The sequence below is a fragment of the Terrapene carolina genome, unplaced genomic scaffold (assembly GCF_002925995.2).
Source record: "Terrapene carolina triunguis isolate 2854851 unplaced genomic scaffold, T_m_triunguis-2.0 Scaffold139, whole genome shotgun sequence".
Taxonomy (NCBI): Eukaryota; Metazoa; Chordata; order Testudines; family Emydidae; genus Terrapene; species Terrapene triunguis.
The window spans coordinates 13,133,231-13,146,595 of NW_020664490.1; the positions used below are offsets into that span (position 1 = coordinate 13,133,231).

The 13,365-nt window shown below is 44.1% G+C and overlaps 1 protein-coding gene across 1 annotated transcript in view; it reads left to right on the forward strand.

The window, feature by feature from the left end:
* Positions 1 to 13,365, forward strand: part of LOC112119328 (FRAS1-related extracellular matrix protein 2) — a 209,253-nt gene that overhangs the window by 175,812 nt on the left and 20,076 nt on the right. Inside the window, exon 16 of the mRNA XM_024217948.2 lies at positions 5,487 to 5,818. Coding sequence (XP_024073716.1) covers positions 5,487 to 5,818 — 332 coding nt within the window. The remainder of the gene's footprint in view (positions 1 to 5,486; positions 5,819 to 13,365) is intronic.

Below are 13,365 nucleotides of genomic sequence, written 5' to 3' on the forward strand. Positions count from 1 at the left end.
TTTGTTTGGGGGAGGGGGGGGTGCAATCATTGTTGCCTACGGTTCCTGTTACACCTAGCAATGTACATGAAAAAACAAACCAAGAGAGGTGTCATCAGCAGTTTATTAACAGGAAGCACTGGATTAGGCATCGCCAATCCTGGAGCAGGACTTTGATGAATTCATTTGTGTCTTTTCATTCATGTTTGATGACCCAGACCGTACCCACTCCACTGAAGTTGCCCTGCAGTCACTCAAACAAGATCCCCGTTCTGTTGCAGCCTACACCACCTGTTTCCATCACTGGTAACTGACATGGCTTGGAACAAAGCAGTGCAGATTTACCTTTTCTGTCTAGGCCCGAATGATGAGATTAAAGATAAGCTGGCCCAGGTAGATCCCCACTTGGCATTGCTCCCCAACATCAAGTTGTGTATCCAAATTGACTGTTCAAGTAATGCCAGGAAAGAAGGAAGGTACACGCTTGGCCACTGCCTAGCCCGGACCTATTCCTGCCACACACACATCCCTAGGCAGTCGTCAGACCCAAACCCATGCAGGTAGACATGACATGAAGGTGCCTCTCAGATCAAAAGAAGGAATATCATTGTCTGAAAGGCCTCTGCCTGTTCTGTGGGGAACGAGGCCACTTTGCCACCAGGTTTCCCCTCAAGTCCTGTTCTGTGGCTAGTCTGAGAAAATGAGCAAGTTCAGCCTCATTAGAAGAGACACAGCCAGATGAACCAACAGGATCGGGTTCCCTGACCAGACCCCTTCTGCTAACTACGTGTATCCTAACCATCATGGACAATGGCCAATCCCACCTTCAGATGACGCTCCGACTTTGGGCCCTCTATACACCTGAAGCGAGCAGCACCCAGTTTGTGCGGATAGACTCCAGAGGCTCTGGCAATTTCATGGACACTGGGTCCATCACCTACTAGTGCAAAGGAAACTCGCCCCCATCTTGGTGGAGGCAATTGATGGCAGCTTGCTATCCTCAGGCCCAGTTTTGCTATCCTCAGGCCCAGACTGACCCCCTCTGAACTGTAATTCAAACCACCAGGAAACCCTGCAGTTTAACCTGATTGATTCAGCCCACTTCCCAATCATGCCTGGTATCCCCTGACTCTCCCTCCACAATCCAGGCATTTTCTGGAGAGCACACAACATTCGGTTTGAGTCTGATTATTGTCAGCATCAGTGCCTAGTCCAACCTAGTGTCGAGGACATTAGACGTAATCTGGGGAAGTCCTCAATTTTTTGCACACAGCAGGCTCCAAGTAAGGATAACTTACCAATTCCCACAAAATACATGGACTTTGAGGATGTATTCAATAAAAGAAATACTGCTGTTCTGCACCCACATAGGCCCTACTACTGCCCCATAGATCTCTAGCCAGGGGCCAAAATTCCCTTTGGGTGAATTTACCCTAAGAACTCATGGCCCAATGGGAGTACTTAGATGAAAATCTAGCAAAAAATTTTATCAGTCCCTTTGCATCTCCTGTCGGGGCCCCAATCTTGTTTGTCAAAAAAAAGGAGGGCACCCTGTACTTCTGCATAGACTATCAAGCACTGAACAGTATCACCATCAAAAATAAAATATCCCTTGCCATTGATCAGTGAACTACTGGAGAGGGTCAGCTCAGCAAACATTTTTACTAAACTTGACCTACGCTGCACCTATAACCTGATCCGCATCTGAGAGGACAATGAATGGAAAACAGCTTTTCGTACTCAATATGGATGTTTTGAGTAACTTGTCATGCCTTTTGGTCTCTGTAATGCCCCTTCCGCATTCCAGCACTTGGTTAATGATATCTTCGGGGATGTTTTGGACCAGTTTATCATTCTCTACCTAGATGACGTTCTTATTTTTTTCAGAGAACCAAACCTTGCATGACCAGTGTGGCTAGTTAGTACTTGAACACCTTCAAACCAAGTCTGTATGGGAAGCCTGAGAAATGTAAGTTTGATCACACCTCTCTGGACTTCTTGGGTTATACCATTTCTCCCAACAGAATAAGTATGGATCCCAAAAAAGTCTCTGCAGTTTTGACCTGGGCGACACACAAAAGCATCCATGATATCCAGTACTTCCTAGGGTTCACCAGTTTCTATAGATGATTCATCCATTGATTCTCGCAAGTGGTGTTCCCATCTAAACCCTTTGTCATCAAAACAGATGCCTCCAATTACACGATCGGGGCAACGATATCTCAGCAACATGGGCCCCCAAATGACCTCCACTTTTGTGCCTTCTATTCTACAAAATTGATACTCGAGGAACAAAATTAAGAAATCTACTATAAGGAAATACTGGCCATCAAGGCTGCATTTCAGGAGTGTCACCACTATTTAGAAGGTACAGGCTTTCCAGTCCAGGTGTTCACAAATCATAAAAACCTAGAACATCTCCAAACTGCCACAGCCCTGAAAGAGCGTCAGATTCATAGATCCCTCTTCTTTTCTAGATTCAGCTTCACCCTGGTCTGCCAGACCGGAACCCGAAATGAGAGAGACGATGCATTATCCCATAAGGGGGAGTATCTAGATAATTTTGCCTTGCCATTTTGTAAACATACTGGCCAACACCAATCTTTCGGCCCTTGTAAAATCCTCATGCCCAGTGATGTGCTTGTGGTGACATGGATGTCAGCCAATTTTGACCCAAACTTCTCTGTCAGAAACGAGGTACTTTGGTACAAGGATCACATTTATGTCCCTGAAGGACCACCTTGTCTAGCAATGCTCCAGCTATGCCATGATTCCACTCTGGCAGGCCACTTCAGGTACGGGTAGACAGTAAAGCTGATCTCTCACAACTTGGTAGCCAAAACTATTCTCCTCCATCAAGTCTTACATTGCTTCCAGTGAGGTGTGCAGCTGGACGAAGACCCCTCGCCCCCATACCAAACCTCTAGGTGCCCTGATCCTGCTTCCAACCCCACCCAACCATGAGCATCTTATCTCAAAGGACATCATCACTGATGTCCCCACTTCTCAGGGCTGCATAGCTATACTGGTCATTGTTGACCTTCTTACCCAAATGGCGCACTTTGTGCCTTGTCAAAAGATACCCACTGCAGAAATGACAGCTCACTGAATTTTTGACTACGTCTTCAAGCTCCATGGGTCACCAACAGACATTATTCCTGATCACGGGCTACAGTTTTTCTCCCACTTTTGGAGAGAATTGTTCAAACTCCTGGAAGTCACCCTACACATTTCCTCTGCCAGATGGAGGGACAAACAGAAAAGGTAAACCAAAATCTAGAACAATAACTTTGTTGCTTCATCAACTACCAGCAAGATGACTGGTTCCAGTTCTTGCCTTTTGCCAAATTTGCTTACAGTAACTCCACTCACAGATCAACCTGCCAAAGACCCTTCTATGCCAGTTATAGCTTCCACCCCCAATTCATCAGTCTGTACTGCGATCCTCCCATGTCCCTGTGGCTTCTGATTTGGTTCAATACTTCCACCATATTCAAGAAAAATTAAAATCACACTTAAACTCAGCCAAGGAGGACTACAAATGAAACGCTGACCTTCATTGACAGGGCCATCCTCCCATGGCAGTCAGAGACAGAGGATGGCTCTCAACTCAACACTTGGATCCTTCCGACCCTCAAGGAAACTAGACCACCATTACCTTGGCCCATTCCAGATGATTCAACAAATTAACCCCATGGCCTTCAGACTCCAGCTACTATGTAGATACATCCAGTACTCCATACTTCCTTGTTAAATAAATATGTGAACAACTCCTTTCCTTGATGCACACAACTACCTCCACTCCCCGTCATGGTTCAGGGGCAGGAAGAACACATGGTGAGGCAGATCCTGGACTCTAAGCTCCTCCGAGGATGACTGCTGTGCCTCATGGATTTGGAAGGGTGTGGCCCAGAGAATGGTTCATGGGAACCAGCCAGTAACATACATGTACCTGACCTCCTTCGTGAATTCCATCAATCACACCCCAACAAGTGGGGTCTAAACACTCGGGGCAGGGGTGGGAGGGTAATGTAAGGTGATGAGTCATCCCTGAAGTAGACCCTGATTAAGCCACATGGATTGTTCAGTCATTCCTGTTCTAGTCTTCAGCCAATCCACAAGACAGGAACTGTTCTGGTGACTCTCAGGGCAGGTATATAAGCCTCACAGGAGGAACAGCAGCTCAGTCTCGTAAATGGCACTCCAGGGCTTGGAACCTGCCCCTGCCTGATAGTGGCAACAGATTCCACAAGCCTTAGCCTGCTCCAGCCCTTTTCCTAGGCCTTCTGCAGCCTTGCTCTCACTCTGGCCTCGTTCCAACCCCGTGGCAGACTCCTGATTCCAGCTCTGACCTACCCGGCTCCGAGCACTAAACCTGACCGCCATGGTTCCAACCACTAGGCCTGACCATCCCCATCACAGTTTCTGACAAGATGTTTTCTTTTCCTCGTGTTCTTCGATGTGAAAAGTAAATGGTTCTAAATTATTTGCATAGTTTGCACAAATTGGCCTAATCTATCCTTAATATAACTCCTTTGAAGTTTATGAAGTTACACCAGGGATGAATTTATCGTGTTGAATATTAAGTGTTATGCGGTGGGGGGGGGAGGGAATGAAATCTCCTGGATACCTAAGCACTGCTTATTGAATGCCTTTCAGAAAACAGAAATTGATTTGAGCTCAGAAGTTGCTTATGTTACACGGAAGTGTCACTTTAGTAGAATGGGCATCTAAACATTCTGGCAACAGCCATTGGTGAACTAGTTTTTAAATTTAGCTTGAGTGTAGAATGGTTAGAGCAGACAGCTAGAATTCTTTTCCCAGTCTTGCTGCCAGCCTTGGACAAGTTACTTACCCTAAATATACCTCGGTTTATCCATGTGCAAGCTGGGTATAATCATATTTACCAATTTCACAGAGGTTTTAGGAGACTTTAATGAATGTTTTTAAAGCATTTTAATGAATGGTGAGGGATGCAGTAGAAATTGATTTGCTGGGTTGATTAGGAAATCAGTTAATTAGCCAATAAGTAAACAAACAATTTAAAAAGCAAGAAAACTGCATCACAAAATGCACTTTGTGCTTTTATCTTAACAGCTATAGCTCAGTTTTAATTATTTTATGATGAATCTTAATAATGTGCAATTAATGCATTATAACATAATTTATCCAGAATAACATCTTATAATGAGATCTCAGATAAAATTGGGAAAGCACCTAGGTGACTTAGGAGCCAACATCTCATTTTTAAAAGTGACTTAGGCACCTGGTTTTACCCAAGGTCTCATATTACAAAGATGTCATTATTTTCCAACATTCTGCTACACAGATGCAAAGGACATCATTTTTGTTTACATTTTAAAGTGCATTGATTAGTGGGGTTCTTCTGTATGTTCAAAGCAGGGTCTAATATACCTGATATAATGTGTTAGGTGACTGGCAAATTTTGGCCGAACTGAATGTTAAAATGTAGTTACGGTGCCACCAGTTACACATGTGTCTTCTAGGCATGTTACCTGTTATCTCCACAAGAGAGCTGTCCAACTTTGAGCTAACCCTCAGCCCTGATGGAACTAGGGTGGGAAATCATAAATGCTCCAACCTGTTGGATTACACAGAAGTGAAGACTCACCATGGTTTCTTGACTGATGCTACCAAAAATCCAGATGTGATTGGAGAGACCATTCCCTACCAACACAGTGCATCAATCAGGGGTCCCAGTACTTTACGCTTCTACCGAAATCTGAACCTGGAGGCCTGTTTATGGGAGTTTGTCAGCTATTATGACATGTCTGAGCTCCTCACTGATTGTGGAGGCACCATTGGGACAGATGGACAGGTACCAAATTTTTACTTCTTATCTATATAGTGGTCTCAAAATGAACTAATCCAGTTCAGTAATTTCCCCTGTGATTTACATATGCTCTAAGACTTACATATGCTCTAAGGCTTAAGAACTGCATTTAGTTAAGAATGAAAGCCTTTTCTTTCATAACCATCCGTAGGCCTGTCCTGAACCCAATTATTTCATAACACTATCAATAGCCACTAAATACCAGTAAACATAATGGGTGAAATCCTGGCCTCAATTAAGCTAATGGCAAAACTCACATTGACTTCAGCGTAGCCAGGTTTTCATCCAATACATTTACATTTTTTACATTTGAACGTGTAGTAAAAGCATCCCACTCCAGTCCTACTTTGGAGTGGAGCCCTTCTGAAAAACTTGTGGTTTTAATCAAGTGATTGTTAGCCCATTTCCAGTACAGATTGTGAAGTACTGTGATATTTAGATGTAGACAAAATACAATCACCTTAAAGTAACATTAAAGAGGAAGGCGTGGAGGCTGATCCCATATGCTGATGGCAATTTCCTGTGCTGCCATGTGGGGGGCTTAGATTTAGCTGTCAGTGCTTGTCTCTTTCTCTCTGGAGCAGCAAGAGTTGTGAGTTCAGACAGCCCACGGAAGAGAGTGTGCTTCATATCACTCAACAGAAAACCCCTCAGGCAAGAAGGAAAGAGAGACTGCCAGTTTTACATGTCATATAGTGGTTGTCATATGGAGCTCTGGAAATGGAGTGCGGGTTAAAGCAGGGGAATTAGGTTTCCATCAGGGAAAGAATTTCTACAAGTCTATGCCAATATTGTGAAGGAGGCAAACGGGGCTTGTATTTCTTCTGCCACTGTGACAGCAAAGTCACCTCCCAGAACTTTTCTGTACAATAAATTGCTTCATAAGCCCATACTGCCTCCACTCAACCCCAGAATAGAGCGCCACTGGCTGTGAGGAGTTATCTTTTTATTTCACAGAGAAGGTTATATCTTGGAATAGTCTCAGAGGCTTAGAACAGGACCAAAACCACAACACCATCCTTCCTTTCATTGTAACTCCTCTCTAGGATAATGCTACAGAATGCAACCAGAACCTCCAAGAGGTACATTCCACTGGAACCCTGAAACTGTTAGCAAGAAGGGGGAGGCTAGTGAGTATGGGATGCAAAACTTGCACAGCAGGTGGAGCTAGACTGCAGAATACGTTCCCAGAAGATAAGAATGATTACAGACCCCACCGCTTTCAGAGCTAAATACTAACTAATGTCTTCAGCTCTGCTTTCCCCCAGTCTCTGAGCTCTCACACAAACATACAACACACTCACTAAAACCACACATTCATTTCTTCTCTCTCATACACAACACAATCCTTAACACACAAACAAGCACAGAGAAACCCCTGTAACCTAATCAAGCTATTTCTCCCACTACCTAGAAAGGAAGACAGACAGATTATTTTTTTGGTAATTATTTCTGTTTTAAAATACTTGTAAATACTTCAGAGATAAGGCCAGATAGATAAGATAAGATGCTTTTCACATATAAACATAGCTGGAAAAAATAAGGGACACTGTTAACACTAATTTTTATGAATATTTTTAGAATATTAAAAGAAGTTATATATTCTAGCTCAGGATAAAACATGGCACTTGTTTCAAGCTCAGGAAGCATTTTGTACTGTAGGTAAGAATCATGATTTTGTGTGGCGGGGGAATCCTGAGAGGCCTCAAGCAGTGGTGAAGTCATTGCTCAGTGCCTCGCAGGATGTGGTTAAAAGATTACAGTGCTGTAAGTGAAATATCAAACTGAATTGGTTCTAGCAGTGAAACATTGCCCTTCATTCCCCCCCCCCACCCCCCATCATAATGCGCTTCACTGCCTTCTTCATTTTTAATTCTTCTCTGAGTTTGGTCTTTGTCTTCACATGACCCCCCTCCAGCTGAGGGGCTAGTCAGTCAGTACCCTATGTCTGCAGTTGTCACCATTGTGGGGCTTTTTTCCCCTTCAGTTAACAATTAATAATCCTCCTACGTGGGATGAAAGTTGGCAACTGTAGTTTTCACCGTGCTCTTGGTTCAGCACGCCAAGGAAGCTTGTGTTCCACAATGCAGAATATAATAGATAAGGAAATGACAAAAAACACTTTTAGCAATATTATACTACCCTCTGCTCCTGATGGGTCTTGGTTTTTGTTTGTTCAAGGTGAGCAGGTTGGCAGACGAATTGCCAGTCAGTGAGAAGATTTTATTGTGTTTGTGTCTTTAAGGCCAAGTCTTGGTTCTTCACTCTACCTGGCCCATGTGGCCCAAAAAGTAGTGCTGAGGAGGGGTGCAATGAAAAGACTTCATGGAAGGGGTCTGCAACTTCCTTCATGCCATGGGGCTTTGCTTTGTGGTAGCTCCACCCGTGGCAGTGGCTGGAAGAAGATTGCGTGCATGCTCAGGGAGATGAGGCAGTGATGTCAATGGCCCAGTGACTTGTTTGGTTTCATTGGCAACACTGCAAGCAGTCTGGGGCAGGAGGTGCAGCAGCCACAGACACTGTGCAGATGGCACAGAGCATTTCTTTTGGGGCTCTCTGTCTGCAAGGGAGCATTCTTTCCCAGGACTACCTCAGAGTGCCAGCAAATCCTGTGTGAGGATATGAGCACAGCCTCCTTCAATCTGTACCATGAGGCCAGGGAAGAGGGGCTAAAGAAGGTTCTTGGCAGGCATTCTTGAAGCAGAGAGCCACAGAGTTCTTCATAGGGATTTTCACAGGGGCTGAGCACCCTCAACTCCACAGAGGATGTTTATGGGAATTGCATGTGCTCAGCCCCTCTTGAAAATCAAACCACTTTTATTTAAGTGTCTAAATGTGGATGTAGCTACCTAACTTAAGGAACCTACATCAGAACCTACACCGGTTAGTCTAGATTAGAACTGTGTTCTGGTTAAAGCTGAGGTCAGCCCTTACGGTTAGCAACAGTTTTCATTGTGCCAACACTCCACAATCCAGTAAGCCAAAGTCTGAAATTCAAGATATATAAAGTGTATAAACTTGTAGTATATAAAGCTCTTAAAATAATAGATCTGAGATACTTGAAAGATCCAAGCAATAGATAGATATAGGCTGGGTTGTGACCCTTATACGTTCCTTAAATACTTCACAGCGATGTTGTGAAGCTTAGTGAATTAATGACTCTGAAGAGCTTTGTGATCCTCAGATGAAAGGTGCTATAGAAGTGCAAAGTATTATTTTTGAAAGGAAGTTAAAAATGGAGAAAAAAAAACTAAGAAAAGTTGGAGTCCCTTTTAATATTTAATTTATATAGGGGGAAAAAGTCAGCCTGGACTTATTTGATAGAGTATAAAGTATCATTTGATCTTATTTCCTCCTGTTCCAATTACATTCTTGAGCCAGACAATTTGTGGTTCTGGCCATGTGTTTATTTGTGGAAGTTTCTTTCTCTGTTTCCAGTCCATTACCAGGCTTGACATGGTGGCTCAAGAAAATTATCATTCAAACAGATTTTATTAACAACATTAAGTAAGTCTCTGCCAAAAACAACAAGATGAAGAACATACATTAAAATGTTTGAATGTACAGATTGGTAGCTTGAAGCTACTGTAATGGAATACAGCCGAGCAGCTGTATTTCACTTTGCAATAGAGAGGCTGCTTCTAGCCAGGGTTTGAAAAGATTTTCCTTCCAGTCTGTTCAGCTCATATTTGTAGTGCAGATGGTGTAGGCTGAGATGTTTAGATGGTCCATATAAAAATTCATTTAAAAGCGATCATTTTACTACCTTGAGTTGTACACGGAAGTTCACAGATTTTTACTCTAAAGAGACAGTGTTTTTCCATCTTCACTAGATCTAGCTTCAGCAGTATTGGACCTCAGAGCTGCGAGTTAATTTTCTTGTTAAGTTTGCTGAACAGTGTAAACTGCAAATAAAAAGAAATATATATTTTCATGGCAGTTTTTCAAGCTCATCTAGCATAATCAACTTGTGATTTTTCCTTAAACATGTCAGGTTCCATAACACACGTCTTCCTGCGCCGCCGCCCCACCCCCCCCCAGCTGTTTTTGTAAATAAGTGAATTCAGTAAGGGATGAAAAGAAAAACTGTTTTATAAAGTGAATACTTTGTGGATATATGGGCACCAGCTGTGCAACAAAGTAAAAGGTTAAACATTTCAAGAGGCCTGACATGTCAAGGCTGCATTCCATTATCCTCTCCATTCAAATTCTTTTAAACATACCTGTTTTGCATTTCACCTTTAACTCACCTGGCCATCTGCCTTCCTGGGGCTGACTTTTCACTTTAACAAACTGTTATTGTGTAAATAAGTGGTTGATAACATTGTTAAGCTTGCATGGAGAAATTGAAGAGAGATCTCCCACTAATGCAATGAAAAATAGGTTCAGGACAACTTGGAGGACAAAATTATAGTTAGCATGAAAATCCTGCTTCACTGAGAAATATATTACAAAGGATTCAAGGAATACTGCTTGCCTCTAACTATTTTTCATGCTATAAATACCTAGCGATGAGGACACACTCTCTCATGCTTTCCTTGATAGTATCCCAACAATCACGTAAAAGATCATTTCCCTGGGCCAGGTTCTGCCCTCACATAAACTAGGGCCATTTTGTTAAAATCAGTGGGGTTGCAATAGTGAAATTATGACCAAAATGTGCCTAAAATGGACCAAAAACAGAGAATGTCCTTTCTGATGTGTGTTTTCTCATTTAATCTGTGCTGTGACAGATTTGGCACTGAAACATATTTGTATTATCTAATAAAGTGTTCTCTAATGAAAAGGGAACCTGTAGAAATGGTGTGTGGGGGCAGGGGTTGTTTTTTACCTCTTGTAATCCTGGCATGGGAATCATCAATGTTCAGAAAGAGACGTCAGGCTCATTCTGACATTTCAGATTGCAAAGGAGATGCTTGTAAATCTACTCCCCACACTGATGACAGGCATAAAAGATTTGCTTCGCTCACAGGAGTGGCTTTTATAAACAGCTGTTAGAGTGATTTATTGATCTGCAGCTTTATCAGGTACACCTCTACCCCGATATAACGCGACCCGATAGAACACGAATTCGGATATAACGCGGTAAAGCAGCGCTCCGGCGGGGCGGGGCTGCGCACTCCGGTGGATCAAAACAAATTCGATATAACGCGGTTTCACCTATAATGCAGTAAGATTTTTTGGCTCCCAAGGACAGCATTATATCGGGGAAGAGGTGTATTGGTAGAGTGCATTTCTTGTACGGCTTGGAGCAGCTCCTCTGTTCTATCTTCTCATGTTCTCCAGGCATGACATGGTTACAGGGCATTAGGCACAATTTCCTAGATCCCACAGCCCCCCTCTCTCTTGGCTTTGAGTGTGACAGTGAACTGTGAATATCCACGTCAGCATCATAAGGTTAAAAGTCATACAACATTCCGAGAAATTATTCTAGATATTATTTTATTGCTAATGAATGAAACTCTGATAATGCAACTGCTAAGTTCTACTGAGTGTGGAATACACAGATATGTAATGCACCTGTTCTGTATCTCCATAGCACTTAAACTGATACTCTACTTTTATAGCTCTCAGTTAGCCTCCTGCTTTCATAACATCAAGTTAAAATAGGAACAGCTGCCTACTTTCATTAGTCTCTGCGGGCAGTGCTAAAAAATGGAGCTATCACAATGGAAGGAGTGTTTTCCATATTCAATTGAATGGCATATCCCAAGTAGGACTGTAAAAATAGGGTGTCTCAAACTATATGGAAATGGTTAGTTGATTTATTTGTTTTTTTTTCTATCCAGACTGGAACCAGAAGCATTTGGGTTCTGTTCACTGGCAACTCAACTTGGAATACAGGGAAAAAGTCTCCTCTCCAGTCTCCATAGCAGCTTTTTAAGAAGCTTGCCTATTATATTTTAGTTTTATTTAGTTTGATCGAGGAGATGAACTACATGTTTTTTTATTTTATTTTTCTGTCTACTGTGCTAAAATGATTATTTTCACTGGCAGGGTTCTGCTTATTAAGAAATAGTGTAGTGATGCAACTTATTTAATAACATTTGGGGTAGAATCTGAGTATAGATAATGGACTTGATTAATCTTGGTGGGCATCGGGAGTGCAATTTTCGAACTATTGCTGAACCTATGAGAGGGCAGCTATTCTGGCAGTGGCATATTTTCCTCTCTCTCTTTCTCTCTGATACACACCCAGCAATATTACCTAGGATTGCCAGGCGTCCAGTTTCTGACCGGAACACTCAGTCGAAAAGGGACCCTGGTGGCTCCAGTCAGCACCACTGACCGGGCCACTGAAAGTCCGGTCAGCAGTGCAGCGGGGCTAAGGCAGGCTGCCTGCCTTCCCTAGTTCTGTGCAGCTCCTGGAAGCAGCTGGCATGTCCGGCTTCTAGGCGCAGGGGTGACCAGGGAGGCTCCGTGCACTGCTCCTGCCCCAAGCACTGGCCCCGCAGCTCCCATTGGCTGGGGACCGCGGCCAATGAGAGCTGCGGGGGCAGTGCCTGCAGGCGCAAGCAGTGCACAGAGCCCCCTAGCCCCTCCGCCTAGGAGCGGGACATGCCGGCCGCTTCCGGGAGCCACCTCAGGTCAGCACCACCTGGTTGGAGCCCGGAGCCCGCACCCCGTACGCCCTCCCACACCCCAACCCCCTGCTCTAGCCTTGAGCCCCCTCACGCACTCCAAACCCCTCAGCCCCAAGCCCGGAGCCCTCTCCTGCACCCCAAACCCCTCATCCCTGGCCCCACCCCAGAGCCCTCACCCCCTCCTTTACCCCAACCTCCTGCCCCAGCCCAGAACCCCCTCCCATCTCTGAACCCCTTGGCCCCAAGCCCGGAGCCTTCTCCTTCACCCCAAACCCCTCATCCCCAGCCCTACCCCAGAGCCCACACCCCCAGCCAGAGCCCTCCGCCTCTCCCGCACCCAACCCCCTGCTCCATCCCAGTGAAAGTAAGTGAGGGTGGGGGAGAGTGAGCAACATAGGGAGGCGGGAGAGGGATGGCGTGAGCTGGGGACAGGGCCTCAGAGAAGGGGTGGGGTCTCAGGGAAGGGGTAGAGCAAGGGTGTTTGGTTTTATGTGATTAGAAAATTTACAACCCTAACAATTCCCCCTGCCTTCCTTCATGGGTTCTCCCAGGGGAGGATAATTTTTAAGTTCCATATAGGGGGGATGATCAAGAGATGCATTGAATTAGCGCATCTCCTAATTCATTGATCCCGGCCAGGCCTTTCATTCTTTCTATGCTGTACCAGCTGGCTTCAGGCCCTTCTTTGAGGTAGACTTTCACTCAGCAGGGACCTTCAGACTTATTTCCACCAGTAGAAATGAATTGTCTCCAATACAGAGACTTGTGCCCTATAGAATGGAGGGGGGAAATGCAAGTCTAAATTGTTGCTTACAGATTACGTTAATTAGTTCATGTAAACTATGCATGAATATCTGACAATGTCTGGTGTACACAGCTCAGGAAAAGGTGTAACAGAAAAACAAAGCATTGCACTACGCTTGTTTTCTTTATAACAGGTAATTGAAA